The following is a 20,241-nucleotide window of genomic DNA, read 5'->3' on the forward strand; positions in this document are numbered from 1 at the left end:
TTTCTTTTGTTAAACATTCAAGCTTAAATTTCAAATCGAAATTTTCTTTTGCAATATTTTTAAATTTTATTTTTGAAAGCTCTAAATCCTTCTTAACGATTTCATTTTGTTTTTCAAAATCCATTTTCGTTTCTAGAAGAATTTTGTTTAATTTGAAAATTTCTTTTTCAAAGTTTTCAGATTTTATTTTTGAAAGCTCTAACTCATTTCTCAATATTTCATTTTGATTTTCCAAGTCTGTTTTAGCTTTCAAAAGAAGATCATTTTTAGCAATAAATTTAGAAATTAATTTATTGTATTTGGAGTTCATGGTTTCAAACTCCAAAAATAATTCATCATAGGCATCTTGTAACTCATTAAAACATTTTGAATTTATTCTATTTGAGCTAGAAGATACCTTTGGCTCTGTGAGAGCTAATAGATACATCACTTTTATTGGTTCTTCTTCTTCTTCCTTGTCTCTATAGATCTCCTCAAGCTTATCCCACATCTCCTTGGCATTTGAACAATAAGAAACTCCTTTATATACATTAAGATCAATTGCACAACACAACATGTGCATAGCCTTTGTATTTTGTTGAGCTTTCTTCTGTTCTTGATCACTCCACTTCTTTGCCTTCTTCGTAGAAGAGGAATATCCTTTCTCGATTATCATCCAAGCTTCCATATCAAATGCTTGGATAAATATCATCATAAACCTCTTCCAACGACGATAATTTTTCCCGTTGAAGTGTGGAGGCACGTCAATTGGTCTGGATTCTTCCATAGAGAATGAACCGGAAGTGGACGTCATCTTTATCGATTTAACTCTTCCCGAATCGACTCAAGAGGTGGTTAAACCTTCAAATGAGTGAGGCTCTCATACCAATTGTTGAGTTAATCGATTGATGGAATAGGGCAAGAGGGGGGTGAATTGGCAACTAAAAATTTGGTGAAAGCTTTTGCAGAAATTTGAAAAGATTTGCACAGCGATTTAGAGTGGTTCGACTTTCTCAACCAAAGTCTACGTCCACTACCTTAGCTATCCACACTAAGGATTTTCCAACAAATTCACTAATTTGTTCTTTCTTTCGAGGACAAAGAGTAACCTTACAACTCCCTCAAGAATTATACCCCAATTCTTGATCACACTCTTTTTCAAAGAGAAATACACAAATTCGCAAGCTTACAAGGAAAACCTCACAAGGCAATATGTTTGCACAATTCTAGAACAAGATAAGAACACTCAAAGATAGTTACAATTGAGCACAAATTGTGTTCTTGAAAGCAAAGTGAATATTGAAAGGAAATTTGGCTTGAATTGCACAAACTTGATGTTTGATGCGTTCTCTCTTGTTTCTCAATGATTTCTTCTTTCTTTTTATTGATCAATGGCTTCAGAACTTGTTTAAATACTCCTTCAAATGATTCTGAGCGTTGGGGATGGTTAGTGGAGTCAATATAGTTGTTTAAGTGTGAAAACAATTAATAAAATCAGTTGGGAGCGTCAGTGCATCGATGCATACACTAGGTGCATCGGTGCACTAAGAGTGCAACGATGCATAAAATGCATTCGATGTTTCAAAATAACCTGAGTACATCGATGCATGGTTGGTGCATCGATGCATCAAATGCATTCGACGTTTTCATAAAACTCTGAGTGTATCGATGCATAGTATGTGCATCGATACATGAAATGCATTCGATGTTCAATTTATTCCATGGTGCATCGATGCATGGATTGGTGCATCGGTGCATCACTTTGAAAATTTGATTTTAGGCTTGATTTTGGTTTAAAATACTTTGTGAAAACTGTTTCAAAAATATATTAAGTATAAAACACAATTTTACACATTTAGTAAGGTTTGAAATTGATCTTGAAGACTTTGAGTAATAATTTGATATTCGAGTAATTAAATCGAATATACTTAGAAAATCATTTGTAAAATCTTAAAATTCATTTATACTTAATTTGTTATATCGAAACATCAAAATGTTTTCAACGCATAACGAACATTAAACTTCTCACTGCTGATGCATACGGTACTCGAGACATCTACATCGTCTCTTCTTCACTACTAGGACTCAAACTGGAGGATAATTTGAAGTTAATAGGAAGAGGGGTAGAAATTGGCTTACAATCTTGCATGCTGAATCGTGACAAGATTTTCTTCAAGTAATTCTTTTATGAAAGCCAAATCTTCCTATTGCTTCTGTCCCGGTGAATTTGCATCCCTAGGATCTTATTTGTTGATCCCAAGTCCTTCATTTCAAATTCCCTAGCCAGTTGTGCCTTCAATTCTTCAATATGATCTTTGTTGGGTCCTGTAACCAACATTTCATCCACATACAACAGCAATATAACAAAATCGTTATCACCAGACCTCTTGAAATAAGCACAAGGGTCTTCATTAACTCTGTTGTATCCAAGGCACATAAAAAAGGAATTAAATCTCTTATACCAATACCTCGGCGCCTGCTTTAGACCGTACAGAGATTTGTTCAACCTGCAAACCAAGTTCTTCTTTTCTTTTTCTTCAAAACCTTCAGGCTTGAGCATATAAATCTCTTCTTCAAGATTTCCATGAAGAAAAGTTGTTTTAACATCTAGCTGCTCTAGATGTAAGTTCAATGTAGCACACATTGTCAAAACTACTCAAACTGTTGTTAGTCGAACCACATGAGAAAAGACTTCATTGAAATCAATACCTTCTTTTTTAGCATATCTCTTGACCACCAGTCTTGCACGATACCTCTCAACTTGATCGTCACCATTTTGCTTGATTTTGAAGACTCATTTGTTACCAATTGGCTTCCTTCCTTGTGGTAGTGGCACAAGGTCACATGTATTATTTTTATGAAGGGATTCAATTTCTTCTTGCATTGTCATCATACATAGTGAAGCATCTGAGTTGTTTATTGCCTCCTGGTATGTTGATGGCTCACCGTCCTCTGTTAAAAGGCAGTATGCAATATTACCTTCTATAACATAATTTGAGTGCCAATTGGGACGTCTTCTCGCACGATCTGATTGACGAGTTGTTGGAGCTTCAGAACTCTCTGGTTCTTGTTCATCATGTGCTGGTTCTACTTCAGAATAATATCCTTGTTCAACCTCCTTTTCCACATGTATCTGTGTAGTCTCTGACTTTTCAGCACTATCATCGTCTTCTTTTCTTTGTAGCTTATCTTCTACAAAGATAACATCTCTGCTAATGATCACTTTTTGGGCAGTGGGATCCCACAAGCGATACCCCTTTACACTATCAACATACCCCAAGAATTTGCATTTCCTGGATTTTGGATCCAACTTTGAAATTTCTTGGAAGTTGTACATCACGTACACAACACTTCCAAATATATGAAGATTTGAATAATCAGTTGGTTTACCAGTCCACATCTTCATTGGTATCTTCAACTCTATTGCAGTTGATGGAGCTCGATTCACCAAATAACAGATGGTATTGACTGCTTCCGCCCAGAATGATTTTTCTAGGCATGCATCCCTCAACATTGCTCTTGTTCTTTCTAACAATGTTTTGCTCATCCGCTCTGCCACTCTATTTTGTTGAGGAGTGTTTGCCACTGTGAATTGTCTTTTGATGCCTTCTTTCATGAAAAAGTCATCAAATTCTTCACTTGTATATTCTCCTCCATTATTTGTTCTGAAACACTTGATCTTATTTCCAGAATCAAGTTCCACCCGCGCTTTGAAGCTTTTGAAAGTGGAAAACACATCTGACTTCTTCTTCATAAGGTACACCCAACATCTCCTGGAGTAGTCATCAATAAATGAGACAAAATATTTTGATCTACCTAGGGATGTAACTGGTGCTTGCCATACGTCAGAGTGAACCAATTCTAGAACACTTTTGCCTCTAGAATTTGATGTGTTGAATTTCAACCGGTGCTGCTTACTTGTTATGCAATGCTCACACAAAGTAAGTGATACCTTTGTTAAGCCTGGAAGTACTTTTTCTCCAAAAGAACTTTCATTCCTTGTTCTGACTTGTGTCCAAGTTTCTGATGCCATAGCATTACAGAATCTGAACTACATGAGGCAACAGAGGCTTCTGCTTCTAGCAAAGTTTCTCCCTTCAGCATGTACAAGTTTGCTGCTATCTTTTCACATTTCAACACCACAAGCGCTCCACGGAACACCTTCATGATTTCATTCCGTGTTTCAATCTTACTTGCATTATTATCCAACAATCTGTAGGATAATAAATTTTTCTTCAGGCCTTTCACGTGCCGTACATCTCGAACAACTTTAATTGTTCCACCATACATCTTTAATTTGATGGTTCCCACGCCAATGATCTCTAAGGCATGATCATTGCAACTATACACAAATCCTCTTGAGATAACTTCATAATGATGGAATCATTCTCTTCTTAAGGTCATGTGATATGTTGCTCCCAAATCAATGAGCCATATATCTGCAAATCTTTTTCTGCCTTCCACTGTGGTTGACGCTTCACACCATAGAGCATCTCCATCATCTGAAGTGTTTACGGTATTGCCTTTTGGATTGGAGTTTTTATTTAGACTCCAACAATCCTTCTTCAAGTGACCCTTCTTTCCACAGTTGTAGCACTTTAAATTCTTTTTGCTTCTCGACTTCAATCTACCATGTTTGTGAGTGCTACTTTGGCCACGTTCTGTTGATCTCCCTCTCATCGTTGTCAACGCTTCTTCTTGTTGTAGATTTACTTGTCTGTCTTCCTTGTTGTTGCGCTGATTTTTTTCTTGTAGAACAACAGCTGCAATGTCATCGAAGACTAGACTGGTGACATTACTGTTTGTCAAGTTGATGATGAGTTGATCATACGAATCAGGTAGACTTTGAAGTAGAAGTTCAACACGTTCTTGTTCTCCTATTGTACATCTTAAGGATGTAAGCTGAGAAAATAAAGTGTTCAGCGTGTTTAAGTGCTTCGTCACTGAAGTAGATTCTGACATACGGAGAGTGTACAATTTCCTCTTAAGGAAAATTTTATTGTGCAACGATGTGGCCTCATATAATTTGGTGAGATGATCCTATATCTCCTTAGTTGTCTTTTTCTCCTCGATGTTTGACAATACTTTATCTGCTAATGCTAGATGAAAGTTTGACATAACATTCCCATACATCTCAATCCATTTGTTGTCATCTGTAAAATCTACTAGCCTTTCACTGATAGCTGCTAGACAACCGTCTTTCCTCAGGATGACCTTCATCTTCAATTTCCACAATGAGAAATTTCTCCAATTGAATTTTTCAATATCAAATTTCGTTGCCATAGCTTCTATTACATATAGCTCCCACTGTTTCACTATCGTGAATAGTTCTCTGGAACCTTCAAATAATGGATAATACATTCTTACTTTCTTATGTTAGAGGATCCACCTTTTGGTGGCAACTACAAAGACAATAAGCATATATTACACACTCAAATCTGGCTCGGATACCAATTATTACGGAAGACGGCTATCAGATAGAGCAAAATCGCAACTGATAATTTTAGAAAATAAAAATGAAGATAAAAGAGACAAAATTTACGTGGAAAACCCCTAAATAATATAGGGTAAAAACCATGGGCAACGGTAGAAGAATTTGACTATGAGAAAATAAGAATTACAACTTCTCTCGATCTACCAAGCAGAAAATAATGATAATTCTCTCTTGATAAAAAGGAGAAAACAACTCTCTAGAAACTCTCTAAATTCTCTAGTATTTGAAGAAAGCTAGAATGCTTTGGGATGGTTTTGAAGCTAAATGACTAGGGTATTTATAGTTGGAGCTTAAGGACTAATTTATAAATACCCTAAATTATAATGACTAAAAATGAGATTTAACCATTGTCCAAATTCAACCAAAAATTTCGGTGCATTAATTATACCACCGAAAGTTGTTTTGGCCATGTGGCCAACTTGGCTTTTTCAACACTCTATGAGTCTTTCTATCGTTTGTTTCTCTGATACCGCTTCCACATCCACCGCCGCATCAGCCGGTGGCGCTGGTTGTAGCTCTGTATCTACTGTTTTTGCTATCTGTAATTCTTTATCCTTATTCTCAGTCTTCTTTAGCTTTGTTATAACACAAGCGATTATTAGAAGCCATGCTATCCCTGAAATTCTGTCAAGAAGACTTCGTGGCTAGTAAAAATCATTCATAAACATCAACACAATGCTTAAAAGGTTTTGATGTTAAAGATCAAAATTCCTCACCCCCTATCGTTCCAAATACTATTTCCACCTGCCTGGCTAACTGCGCATTATTATCAGAAGATGACATTCTGGTTCTAGTTTTGTTGTTCAACAATAGCTTGATACATACTTGTAGACGAAGGCTTACTCGATTTATAACAAATCTTTGCGTCAAATTAAGGCGGCACTTCCCCTTTTTACAATTGAATTTTATTCTTGCACTCTAAGCCCCCCCTATAATTTCCTAGAAAAAATATTACTAGTGGATTAAAAGTGACGTCTCTCCTTTGTACAAAATTATATCTTCCAGAACAATGAATCTAACTAACCTTTTGAATTAGTAGTAACATCTAATTTATCAGAAAAATATTAGAGAGAAAGAATCTATTAAAACAAGACTAAATTAAATATATAAATCGGACATTTTTCTTAAAACCATTCAATCATACAAATTAATTATCTAAGAGTATAAATGATTATACAGGGGAAAAGTTAAAAATCTGACCAAATAACTCAAACAAATGATAGATACAAATAAATACGATTATCGACAGTGAGGTATAAACACTATCAACACTAACATAAAAATACACATAGCAATGATAACTCGTTAACAAACTGATATTACAACAACTCAATCGCCATAGCTTATGCTTGAGTATATTGTTTCTTTATTCAATACTAAAATATCACAGCAGTAAATTAAAGAAAGATATAAATAAATTTGAGGGATAAATTTGAGGGGAAAATATCCACAACCATGAATGAATCATTTCCTCTCCTCTCTCTGTATATCTCATGATAATAATTTAATTGGTATGTGATATATTAAAATATTTCTAAAGATTTAACTGGTTAAAATACATTATATTGAACTTTTAACTGTAAATATTATCCCAAGTTAGAAAATTTATTGTAAATAAATACTCGAGCCCTCTAGCAGGGGGACTGTTATGAGTCTTTCTATGGTTTGTTTCTCTAATACTGCTTCTACATCTACCGTCGCCGGTGGCACTGGTTGTATCTAGTAATAAGCGGCGGGAAGAAGACGCCATGGCTAGTAAAATTCATTTATAAACATCAACACACTTGATACATGCTTGTAGCCGAAGGCTTACTCAATTTATAATAAGTCTCGAGTCAAATTATCGCTGCATTTTTCCTTTTTTATAAATTGAATTCCATTCTCCCTTGTAATTTCCTTTAAAAAAAACAATATACTTGAATATACTTAAACAATATACTAGTTCAGCGGACTTCCCTTTGTCAACTGAACACAAAAAAAAAGGCGAACCTTTTAGTAAAACAGAATTCCTATCGTTGGCACAAAATTTATTAAAGACGATCGCGATGGGACTCGAACCCACAATCTCCCGCTCCGGAGGCGAGCGCCTTATCCATTAGGCCACGCGATCACCTACGATGTGTTTCGCTTAAATTTATAATTGAAATTAGTTATTCATAAATCCTCTGTGCTTTACCCTCCATTTCTGATCTGATTAGTTGACAATTTGTATCCTAATAAAGCTGAATATTAATTAATAAAATCTTTATATAACTTGATTGTATGTTTATATCATTTAATAAAACCTGATGAACAAGTTAAGGTCTGCATTGGCAATTTAAACATAAATAAATAAGGAATCTAGCGTCTTATCCTACTAAATCAACTGATTGTTAGTCAAATTGTTGATAAGATATACTATTATAAAACAAAACGTTGGAAATTACTATAATAATAAATTAAAAATAATAATTAGATTTACTATATCGTGATAAAAAAACACAATTTTATAAACGATTTTATCTTGGTCGATAAAATAGAAATGGGCATAACTTCTAAAATCAATATTACACTTTAAAAAAAGAGGAAAAATAAATTAATTAGATAAATAAGGTGAGAGGAAGAGAAAAAGTAGATGAATGAAGTGGGTAAAATATGGAAGATAAAAGTTACAATTTTATAGGACGCAAAATCATCCCATTACAGATTATCTATTTCAACCACTTTCTCAAATATCTCCTAAATCTCTCAACCACTAATATTTACGTTGCCATGCATTCGGGTTTGCAGCATGCAACAAGCCACAAGCTCTGGATTTTCATTAGTGTTAGGTATGGCTCATAAATATACCAGTAAAGAGGACAGGAGATAGAGTGGAGCGAACATCAACTGTCCTTACAAAGAAAGTGTCGTTGTGGGGTTACGAATTATGTGGGTTGGGGGTGCCGGGGCATAGCCCCCGCGGTACGGTACATGGTTGATTTTGTAATTATGTACCAGGGTTTTCTATTATAAATAGAGATGTAACCTAGACCTAAAAGATCATTGAATAAAACTTCTATCGCCGCCTAGGCACCGAGGACGTAAGCACATTGTCGAACCTCGTAAAATTCTCGTGTTCTTTTGTTTTCTTTACCCGTTTTCGTCAACAATTGGTATCAGATGTCAGGAGCAAAATTCGATGGTCAGGGTAACTTCGGATTATGGCAAACGAGGGTGAAGGATCTATTGGCGCAGCAAGGGATCTTGAAGGCTTTTCGACCTTCAAAGCCGACGTCGATGGATGAGGAAGATTGGGAAGAATTGCAGCAGCGAGCGGCATGAACCATACGATTATGTTTGGCGGACGAGGTCATGTATCACGTCATGCATCTATCGTCTCCAGACGAAATTTGGAGGAAGTTGGAAAGTCAGTTTATGTCCAAATCCTTAACGACAAAACTGTATCTGAAGCAGCGGCTGTATGGGCTGAAGATGCAGGACGATCACGATTTGGCGCAACACGTGAATGTCTTCAATCAAATCGTTTCTGATCTGGCTCGGCTTGATGTGAAAATTGAGGATGAAGACAGAGCGATGATTCTGTTGTGTTCGTTGCCTCCCTCTTACGAACACATGGTGACTACTCTTACATATGGGAAAGAGACTATCAACGTTGAGGAGATTACTGCAGCCTTGTTGGCTCACAACCAGCGGAAGCAGAATGCAGGGGAAAGCTCTCAAGCCGATAGCTTATATGTCAAGGGTAATCGAGATCGTGGACGGAAGCCAGAGAAGGCAGGGTCCGGGAAGCGGAATTCCAGATCCAAATCCAGGGATAAGAAGACGATTCACTGTTACAAGTGCAAGGAGGCGGGACATATGAAGCGAGACTGTCCGAAGTTGAAAAAGCAGACTGATGAGAAGCGTGATGGCTCATCCAAGTCTGTGAACGTGGTCGATGATGATAATTCTGATTGCAGTGAGGGTGATATGCTTTCTATTTCAATGACACAATTGACGGATGCTTGGATTCTTGATTCTGGATGTTCTTATCACATCACGCCAAATAGGGAATGGTTTTCGACATACAGGCCGGCTAATTCTGGTTCGGTTTATTTGGGTGATGATCGATGTTGCAATATTGTTGGTATTGGTGATGTCAGAATTAAGATGCACGATGGCTCCGTTCGGACGTTGAGTGGTGTTCGACATATCCCAGACTTGAAGAAGAATTTAATTTCCTTGGGCACTTTGCACAAGAATGGTTTTATCCCTAAGGCTGACGAGGATAGGGAAACCATTCGGATTGTTAAAGGAGCATTGACTGTGATGAAAGGCAAGATGACTGCAGGGAATATCTACAGATTGTTAGGGAGTACCGTTGCAGGTGGAGTTCACTCTGTTGAGTCCTGTGATGATACGACAAAATTGTGGCATATGAGCCTTGCTCATCTTAGTGAACGTGGTATGGCAGAATTACACAAGAGAAACTTGTTGCATGGTGTCAAAAGCTGTAAGCTCGATTTTTGCAAGTATTGTGTTCTTGGTAAACAGACTAAAGTCCGTTTTAAGACTGCGAAGCACACAACTCAAGGGATTCTTGATTATGTGCATTCTGATGTATGGGGGCCTTCCACAACATCGTCTTTGGGTGGATCTAGGTACTATGTTACTTTTATTGATAATTTTTCACGAAAAGTTTAGATGTATTTTTTGAAACAGAAATCTGAAGTTTTTGAGAAGTTCAAGCTGTGGAAAGCTGAGGTAGAAAACCAAACAGGACGAAAAATCAAGTGTTTGCGGTCTGACAATGGTACGGAGTACACAGATTCACAGTTCCTACAATTCTGTAAGGAGCATGGGATTCAGAGGCATTTTACAGTGCGCAAGACACCACAACAGAATGGTGTTGCGGAACGAATGAACAGGTCATTGAATGAAAGAGCCAGATGTTTGCGGTTGAATGCGGGGCTTCCCAAACACTTCTGGGCTGAGGCTGTTAACATGGCGTGTTACCTTATCAACAGATCACCAAGGGCATCGTTGGCTGGGAAAGTTGCAGAAGAGGTATGGACTGGTCATGATGTTAGTTTTGATAACTTACAGATTTTTGGTTGTCCTGCTTATGTGCATGTACCTGCTGATGAGAGATCCAAACTTGATGCAAAATCGAAGGAGTGCATTTTTCTGGGTTACAAGAAAGGTGTCAAAGGATTCAAGTTCTGGGATTCAGTTGCGAAGAAAGTTGTGATTAGTAGAGATGTCGTTTTTGATGAACAGTCCATGTTGCAGCAGAAGCAAGACACGACAGTGGTGGATTTCGAGCAGTTTCCAGTTGAGAAACCAGAAACCAGAAACTTCTCAACCGACTTCTGGTGGTTCCACTACGGATGATTTGCAGGATTATAGTCTCGCCAGAGACAGGGTGAGACGGACGAATATAAAGCCTCTGAACAGATTGGGTTTTGAAGACTTGGTATCTTTTGCACTTATTGTTAGCAGTGATTATCCGGTTACTTTTCATGATGCCGTTACTAGTGAGGAAAACGACAAGTGGATGGCAGCCATGGTTGAGGAGATGGAGTCTTTGAATCACAATCGCACATGGGAGTTAGTTCCCCTTCCTAAGGGTAAGAAGCCGATTGGTTGCAAATGGGTGTATAAGAAGAAACCAGCAGTAACAGAAAAAGAGGGGGAGAAGTTCAAGGCTCGTTTGGTAGCAAAGGGTTTTTCACAGCAGAAAGGAGTTGATTATGATGAAATCTTTTCTCCTGTGGTCAGGCACACTTCAATCCGAGCAGTACTTGCATTGGTGGCTAGTTGGGATTTGCATTTAGAGCAGATGGATGTTAAAACTACTTTTTTGCATGGTGATTTAGAGGAGCAGATCTACATGCGGCAACCTGAAGGTTTCACTCAACCTGGAAACGAGCATTTAGTTTGCAGATTGAAGAAATCTTTGTACGGGTTGAAACAGTCTCCGAGACAGTGGTATAAACGGTTTGACTCCTATATGATCAAGATTGGCTACAACCGATGTGAGTATGATTGTTGTGTCTATGTTAAGAGCCTTGATGATGGTTCTTTTATTTTTCTATTACTGTATGTTGATGATATGTTGATTGCTGCAAAGAACATGGATGATGTTATCGGTTTGAAAACTTTATTGAGTCAGGAATTTGATATGAAAGATTTAGGTGCTGCAAAGAAAATTCTTGGAATGGAAATTTGCAGGGACAGAGACTCAAGGAAACTGCGGCTATCTCAACGGGGTTATGTTGAGAAAATGCTAGAAAGGTTTGCGATGAGCAGCGCGAAACCAGTTAGCACTCCATTGGCGAATCACTTTAAGCTCTCATCAGAACAGTGCCCTAAGACAGATAAGGAAGCTGAAGATATGGCAAAGGTTCCATATTCTAATGCTGTTGGCTGCTTGATGTATGCGATGGTATGTACTCGTCCTGATTTAGCTCATGTTGTTAGTCAAGTTTGTAAGTACATGTCTAAACCTGGTAAGCAACATTGGGAAGCAGTCAAGTGGATCTTTCGGTACTTAAAGGGTACTGTGGGACATGGAATTGTTTTTGGGAGTCAGTGGGATAATCCTTTGGTTGTAGGATATGTAGATTTAGACTATGCAGGTGACTTGGATAATAGAAGATCTACGACAGGGTATGTCTTTACTCTTGGTGGAGGGCCTATTTGTTGGAAGTCTACTGTTCAATCTGTTGTGGCTCTATCTACAACTGAAGTTGAGTACATGGCAGTGGCTGAAGCTGCAAAAGAAGCTTTATGGCTTACTGGTTTAGTGAAGGAGTTGGGTGTTCAACAAGTTGGAGTTCAGTTGCTTTGTGATAATCAAAGTGCTATTCACTTGGCTAAGAATCAGGTGTATCGTGCTAGAACTAAACATATTGATGTAAGGTTCCACAAGATCAGAGAGTTGGTTGCATCTGGAGAGGTTTTGTTTCAGAAAGTACATACTGATGAGAATGTCGTTGATATGTTCACTAAGCCAGTTACGACAGACAAGTTCAAGCATTGCTTGGACTTTGTTGAATGTTTCGAGTTGTTAAAGAAGCAAGGTAACCCAACCCACATTGAAGTTTCCAAGGGGCAGGATATTCGCCAAGGTGGAGATTTGTTAGGTATGGCTCATAAATATACCAGTAAAGAGGACAGGAGATGGAGCGGAGTGAGCGAAGCGAACATTAACTGTCCTTATAAAGAAAGTCTCGTTGTGGGGTTACGAATTATGTGGGTTGAGGGTGCGGGGGCGCAGCCCCCGCGGTACGGTACATGGTTGATTTTGTAATTATGTATCAGGGTTTTCTATTATATAAATAGAGATGTAACCTAGACCTAAAAGATCATTGAATAAAACTTCTAGCGCCGCCTAAGCACCGAGGACGTAAGCACATTGCCGAACCTCGTAAAATTCTTGTGTTCTTTTGTTTTCTTTACCCGTTTTCGTCAACAATTAGTATCTCGATAACCGTATCCTTGATAAGGCCGAGTAATAAAAATCACCATTTTTGACTGAAAAACCCTTACATATTATTGAAGATTCAACAACGTACATGATAATCATATATGGATCACACATAAATATTTGAGCACAACGCTTTGTAGTGAATTTTACATAGCAAACCTTAAGTAAAATAAGACAGGACTTAATCTGATACAAACCCTTGCATTCATTTGGTGCCGCACAAGTTTGTTTTGGTACCATTCTTTCATACTGCATACAAACTTCTGCTGAAAAGCAGCAGTTTTAAATGGATATTGGATCAAGGAACATTGCAGGGATGTCATCTTCCACGTATTCTGGATTTGTGAATCCATCTCCATGCTTGTAGAACAAATACGACACTCGAGCAAAGTTCAAATGTCGTATGAGCAGATTTCTGGGGACGGCTGTTGGTCTCATGCGTTCTTCATTTACATCCTTCCATGCATCCTCCAGCAGTTTCTTAAAATCTCCAAGTGTTTCTTCCTCTGAAAGGCTGTGTTGTTTCATGTAACATTCAATGCCAGAAGGGGCATGTTCTCTCAATTGCTCGAACTTCAATCGGAACAATCAAACCAGTAATTAATTGATAGAATTTATTATAGAGAGATCTTTTTTTCTTGATCAGTGCATACCTTATGCGACACTATGTCATCCATGAGACGACCTATAAAATTTACGGCACTCATGATTTTGGGTTCCTTTCGCAGCCACTCAAACGCTTCTATCCCTGCCATTTCCCCCATTCCAATGAATGCTATTGTCATCAATACATCAAAAGTGGATGTCTTCATTGCAACGCTCATATCCTCCTCAAATGTTGGTACATAACCATCATAGTTCCATTTCACCTCAGCATGATAGTAGTTTGCTAGTTGAATGAGCTAAATTGTACGGCGAATTAGAATGAACATATGGAAAAACATTAAAATGGACGAGTATAAAATACAACCGGTTAATATAAGGTTAAAATACGGTAGATATCAGTTGTAATTGAAAAACTTACTAAGAGCGTAACATTATAGAATAATTTGAGTAATATTTTAGGTTTAAGCCAAATATTATGTTCTCCATAACTAGTAGTGCTTAATGAGTTAAGTAGCTCATGAATTGATCGAACTCGACTCGGTAAAAACTCGATCACTGATCGATTCGGGTTGACTCAACTCGAGACCTTAGCAAGTTTAGTTGAGAAATGTGCAACTCGACTTGATAAGTCTGCGAGCAGTTCGTTAAATTTTTTTATAATTTTTTAATATTTACCTTAATAAATCATTCATTTCACAAAAAAAAGTCTAAATTGTAATTACTAATTTGCTAATAAATAGTAAAAAAGATGCTAAATCATTAACTAATAATTGCTACTAATTTATTAACCTATTAATTTTATAATAAACATTAATTAATATTTTTTTATTTACTAAACCAAAAAAAAACTCTAGTTAACCATTTATCCTACCCAAAAATTATGGTGAGCTTAATGAGCAACAAGTCAGTCGAGCAACAAGTTTTTTAAATGAGCACAAGTCAAACAAAATTTTAATGAGCTTAACAAGCAACAAACCGAGTCGAGCAATAAACTTTTTTCATGAGCACGAGTCAGTCGTGCACTGCTCAACTCACGATTCGCTAGCTCAATAAATACATGTATTAACAAATCATGTAAATTGCATAAGTATTTCAGTTATAACCTAAAAAGTTATCGTTGAGACATTTTCGGTTGTAATTAAAATTATGATCAATTTTATAATTTTTTAGATTAGACATAATCACATTTATAATTAAAATCCGTCACAAATTAACCTTGGATTAAGATGTCAACTATCCGTTTAAAACAAGAATGATGCGGGAAATGTGAGCTATTGATAATTAATCTTAGAGAATCTTTTGCATAAGGAACACCATAAGATCTTCCATCCTTGCTAGCTTCTTCAGCTATTTCATCAAAAACGGCTAGCACAGCCTTGCAGATAACTTTAGTGTAATCTTGCAGATCATCCAGAGCACCAGTATCCCACCTGAAAATTATAATAGTTCATGAACATTTACTCTAGAACTGAGGAGATGACGAAGTAAGTATGATAAGAATTAGAATAATATATCTTGTGACCTCTTCAATGTATCTATAAGACGTTGAATCTCTTGAGGTGTCCCATATGCATCAAATGTGTCATCTAAAAGCGATATAGGTTGCAATATCTTGGAAACAATTATCCGCCACTTTGTATAGCGAGTCTCATCAAATAGGGCATTAATCCATGTGTAGGCCTCCACATATCTCTCCCTCGCATAAGAAAGCTCAGAGGAAAAATTATTCTTATCCCAAAACCTGCAACATAAAAGTACCCTTAACATGCATGCAAAAGTTATCAGAAAGTAGCCCTCAAAGTGATACAAAAAGCTTTCTTTTTGTACCTTGTGATCTGGTTTATCTCTTGTTTATGAAGTACTTGTACTCTATTAAAGTCTAGCTTTGCAAACTTAAGTAGGGTCTCGTCTCTTGAGTCTTCCTCCTCATAGAAAGAGATGTAGGTCCTTGCAGCAAGTCTTGGAGGCATTTGTTCAATGGCTTCAAGTTTTCCGTGGTGAATGTAAGGGCTTCCTCTAATATATACTCACCATGAACTCTCAAATGGGCTGCTTCATACAGACTTTGCATTCCCCTAACATCATCAATCAGGGTTCCTTTGAGCTTTCCATCAGCGTCCTTGAATTTCTCGAAAACATCTGATTCACATTTTGAATTTGTTAATAACATATTGATATGTAACTAGCAACTGATGTTGTTATCCTTACTGCAAGACATTTTGAAACCATATTGCCTGAAAACTCGAAACACAATCGAAGTGGAGCTTAAGTCAAGGTCATTTAGATAGTTTTGATGGGAGTTGAAAATGCTTTCCAGTTGGTTTTCAATATCGTTCTCGAATTGATACGACAGACCAAGACGAAGTAGAGTATCTATAAATTTAACATTCTCGTTGGGATCAGCTGCAGAAGCCATCAGCATGTGCTTCACTTTCTCCCTCAATGGATCTATTTCTTTGGTTAAAGAATCAAATACCTGAGACTGCTTGAAAAATTAAGTAGAGTACATCATAAATAAAAATGTAGAGTACATGTATGGAAGATTACCAAGTCATGCGTAGGAGGAAATTGATCTCTCCATATGTCTTTGGGGAAAGTTGCAATCGGCCGGAAAACTTGGCTCTCCTCTTTGTACAACATATTTTCTCGGAATATAATTGATAAGTGGACGATTCTTTTATCTTTGTTATGCTGTTCGGCTTCCAAATCCCGAGTCATATTTATAGGCTTGTTATACCTCTTGTACAAGTTACGTTAGACTGCATTTCTCGAGTCATAAAATTAAAAATTTTAAAAATTGAGTTATCAAAAAAAAGTTGTTGAAAGTTAAACGATTAAACATATAATTTATCTTTTTATTAGGTTATAATCATCAGTATATGTCTATCTATCTATCTATCTATATAGATATATAGATAGATAGATACATAAATAAATAGATAGATAAGTAGTAGATATGTCCATCTATCTATATATTTCACACTCTAATTAGAAGTAAATAAAAGCTAATTGTATAATGTTGCCTTTTTCAAAGGATTCATGTAGTTGCTGTATATTGTTTGTATTATCATTAACTATTAATATAATTAATTTAAATAATCATATGTTGTCCCGCCTTATTATGTTAAAATGTTTCTATATGGTCAGTACTTATGAACATGATATCGAAGATGAAGTTCTTTAAATAAAAAGAGATTATATCTTGAGGATGATAAATTGATTTGCCAATGTTGCGATATTTTTTAAATAATCTGGATTGATTATAAAGTAGTATATGTTTTGAATTTTTCTAAAGCTTTGACAATGCATATACACTCCACATACGCAGTTGCTCGAACTTAGGTCCTCTTAAAGAATAATACTCCATTTTACCGCTGGAGCTACTCGATGAGTTCATAATGTCTGGGATTTTCTTCTTGATCAAGCTACCATCTGCATATCGGGTTAAACCATCTAATGAGACAATGCTGGTTTTTGAAGCCCAATGGTAGGAATGTCCATTGTTATGTTAGTTCGAGATGATTCAAGTGTTACCATTGTAAGATAATCTCTCAAGAACGGACATAATAATTTAAGTTAGGACATAAGATTTTAAAAACAAATATTTCATAAAATCTAGCAAAGTCGACTGATATTTATTATTGGATGAAATCCGGAAGATGAACCGATGAGGTGGATGATAATGATATTACCTGCTGTGGAGCTCTTGGTCAGAAATTAGGCATCTCTTAAATGCCACCTGCCAAAATTTTCCACGTTTAGCAGTTTGGGGTTCAATCATTAATAAACCAAGGGGAGTTTTAATTAGGCTTTGAAAATATTTTTGTTTGCCCTGAATTTGCTTACAGGGATTGAGCCCTTGAATTCATGATGATTAAAGTCATTTGTGGCTGGGATATGGCCTCCGAATGATTTGACTTCAATATTTTGGGTCCCCAGCAGAACCCGGATCATCAATGTAGGCACCAAAGTCTTGTGATTTTTTTCAAAGCAGTCCTCTACAAATATGCGTTATATATATCATGAATCTTTCCTGCCCTGCATGATTTGCATTAGCTCCCTTTCACATTTTAGAATCCTTCTGACCATAAAATTATTGTCAATTCGTATCCATTTCAGAATTCAAACCAAACACATCGATTTTCAAAGTCTTGGTCGTTCTATAAATGTGAAAGCCAGAAAATCAATCTCTGTGTAGTGAAATTCGGCTTAACCTTAGACATTTTGATTCTTTACTTTACTAGAATTTCGGTCTAGTCTTAATCTTAGATCGACATTGTTTACTTTAAGCATCATCAAAATTTAATCTTTAAAACGAATTTCGATAGACGCTTGATTGAGAAATATTTGAAAAAAAGAAAAATGATCAGATGGATGTTTTATTTTATCAACCATACATCTAGAAAGGCCTAATTAAAGTGACCAAGTTAGGAAAACCAACAAAATTCATAACGAAAGCATAGTCAAAACTACTACGAAAGCCCCTTATGAACTACTACTGTTATATATTTGATTCGGATAGCAGAACTGTGCGCTATGAATGAGGGCCACAATGTGATAACGACATGTGCCCCGTATCATGTTATGGCTTCGGTTGCATGTCATACATCTCAGGAACCAGTGGCTCAGCTGCATTGTTTGACAAATTGTTCCGGTTTTCATCCCTGGTTACTTCCAGGCCAAGTTCGATTTCCAAGTACTGCAACCACTTATTGTTTTCAGCTTCATTCAATCGAATCTCATCGGGCTGGAACCATCCTAAGGTATCCAACTTGTTCCAAAAGTCCAAATCCGACTCCAACGGGATATCGACGGCGGTATCGGAGATATCCGGCTTTGTTCACCTCCTCTGATGCGTTGTTTGCACCATAAACTCCTATGACATCGAACGGTGAACCCCCGTGATTTTCGGGATTTAAAGTATCAACTCGACTGGTATCGGTGACGTTGGAGTTACTGGAAGAGATTGAAGAACTTGGCAAAGCTTTTAGCTCCTCGGATGCCTCTATGCTTCTTTCGCCACACGAAAACGACAAGAATGTAACAGAAGAGCATGATGAGGAGGCCTTTGAAGCCAATCTCTTTTTCAAATGAGTGTTCCAGACGTTCTTAATCTCATTGTCTGTTCTTCCTGGTAAATGTGAAGCAATTTTGGACCACCTGTGAAATTAATATAATCGTAACGTACGATATCAATAAGCCAACAACCAAGTAAGATTAAAAGCCTACTTCTAGTTTGAAAGTTGAAACTCACTTGTTTCCCAGAGTCTCATGTAACCTTATTATAGTTTCTTCTTCCTCTTTGCTGAAGTTCCCTCTTTTGACATTTGGTCTCAGATAATTAATCCATCTTAAACGGCAGCTCTTTCCACACCTCAGTAGCCCTACAACATAATCCAAAACAAAAAAGTCAAACTCTCGAAAGCTGTCGTGTTTATCTGTCGAGAGAGTGACGGAAACAATGATGACAATTCAATGTTTTTGCCTTCAGATTTCAACTAACGATGGATCAAAAATAAGACATAACTTTGGCGCGTTGGGATGCTTATATCAGAAAGGGAAATCAAAACAACTTCATCATTGTGTTAAGATGTCACAAATTTTCACCTCCTAAGGGTGATTTCATGATCTATCTAGCTACGAATACATGATTTTACGTCATGGGTGTGAAAGTAGAAAGTGATATTAGGGGAAAAAATTCGAAATTACAAAATTTTACAGGATAGGAAATTAGATCCTTAATATTTAAACTATATGGTGATTTGAAATTTTTATGAAATACGATCATGCGCATCCCTGCTCGACTCATCTCTCGATTCAATAATTCTTTAATGTTTAATACAAAATGAAAAAAAAAAAGTTGTGACAATCTGATGTTGGCCCTCAATTGTTAAGCTGCCACAACATTTTAGGTAGAAACATTACAAAACAAGGAAAACTTCATGGTTTCTTACCAAACACAAGCAAGGAGAAAGAGTTAAAACATTTCGTTCAGCTAACATTGATGAATTTAATAAAGTAATTCATGGTAAATTTGAATAATTTCTTCATTGCAGAAAACGTTTCAGATTTGCAGACAAACAGCAAAATATTTGCAGATTAGTCGGCAAATTGACAGAATTGAACAAAAGGGTCATTTATAAACTCGGTTACCAAAAGAAACGAGCAGAAGAAATGTTGTTTGATTCTATGCATGCAGCCATGAGAGAAAGAGAAGAAGAGAGACTGACCAGCATGTTTAGGGAGAGCTCTCCAGTTTTCATGGCCATATTTCTGAATGAAAGTGATAAGCCTCAAGTCCTCTTGGGGACTCCATGGACCTCTCTTCACTTTGTCCTTATCACAACAAGGAGCTCTTCCATTCCCCATATAAACTAACTTCCTTCCGTCTCCACCACTCACATATCAGATTTTTCAATCACAACCAAGACTCTCTTTATACTTGCACACCTGTGTGGTGTGTCTATATATATTGACAAACAAGGATTGTAGGAGTAATTCAATTTAAATATTTTTCTATCGACGTGATAAAAATATCGAACGGATACAAATCTATCGCAACATATACGATTTTTAAATATCAATTTCAAAGTAACAATAAATATGTGAAGAACCCTACCATAGTTAACCAACAGTTGACATCTCTTACCAACAGTTGACATCTCTTACCATTACTATGAATGCATAAACTCTATTTGATTTGATCCAA

The 20,241-nt window shown here is 36.7% G+C and overlaps 1 protein-coding gene, 1 non-coding gene and 1 pseudogene across 2 annotated transcripts; all 3 read right to left on the minus strand.

Moving 5' to 3' along the window:
* Positions 1-7,510: 7,510 nt before the first annotated feature.
* Positions 7,511-7,583, minus strand: TRNAR-CCG. The gene has a single exon. It is a non-coding gene; the product is annotated as a tRNA-Arg (tRNA).
* A 5,625-nt stretch (positions 7,584-13,208) lies between these two features.
* On the minus strand, positions 13,209-16,212 carry LOC120187959 (annotated as a pseudogene).
* Positions 16,213-17,889: 1,677 nt separating this feature from the next.
* On the minus strand, positions 17,890-19,955 carry LOC120187951 (transcription factor MYB63-like). Its single transcript, XM_039191533.1, has 3 exons — positions 19,763-19,955; positions 18,787-18,916; positions 17,890-18,692 (listed from the first exon to the last, which is right to left on the minus strand). Exons 1-3 carry the CDS (start codon positions 19,899-19,901, stop codon positions 18,272-18,274), a joined length of 690 nt encoding a protein of 229 aa, XP_039047464.1. The 5' UTR covers positions 19,902-19,955; the 3' UTR covers positions 17,890-18,271.
* Positions 19,956-20,241: the final 286 nt, after the last annotated feature.

Source organism: Hibiscus syriacus, unplaced genomic scaffold (assembly GCF_006381635.1).
Source record: "Hibiscus syriacus cultivar Baekdansim isolate YM2019G1 unplaced genomic scaffold, ASM638163v2 tig00116925_pilon, whole genome shotgun sequence".
Lineage (NCBI taxonomy): Eukaryota > Viridiplantae > Streptophyta > Magnoliopsida > Malvales > Malvaceae > Hibiscus > Hibiscus syriacus.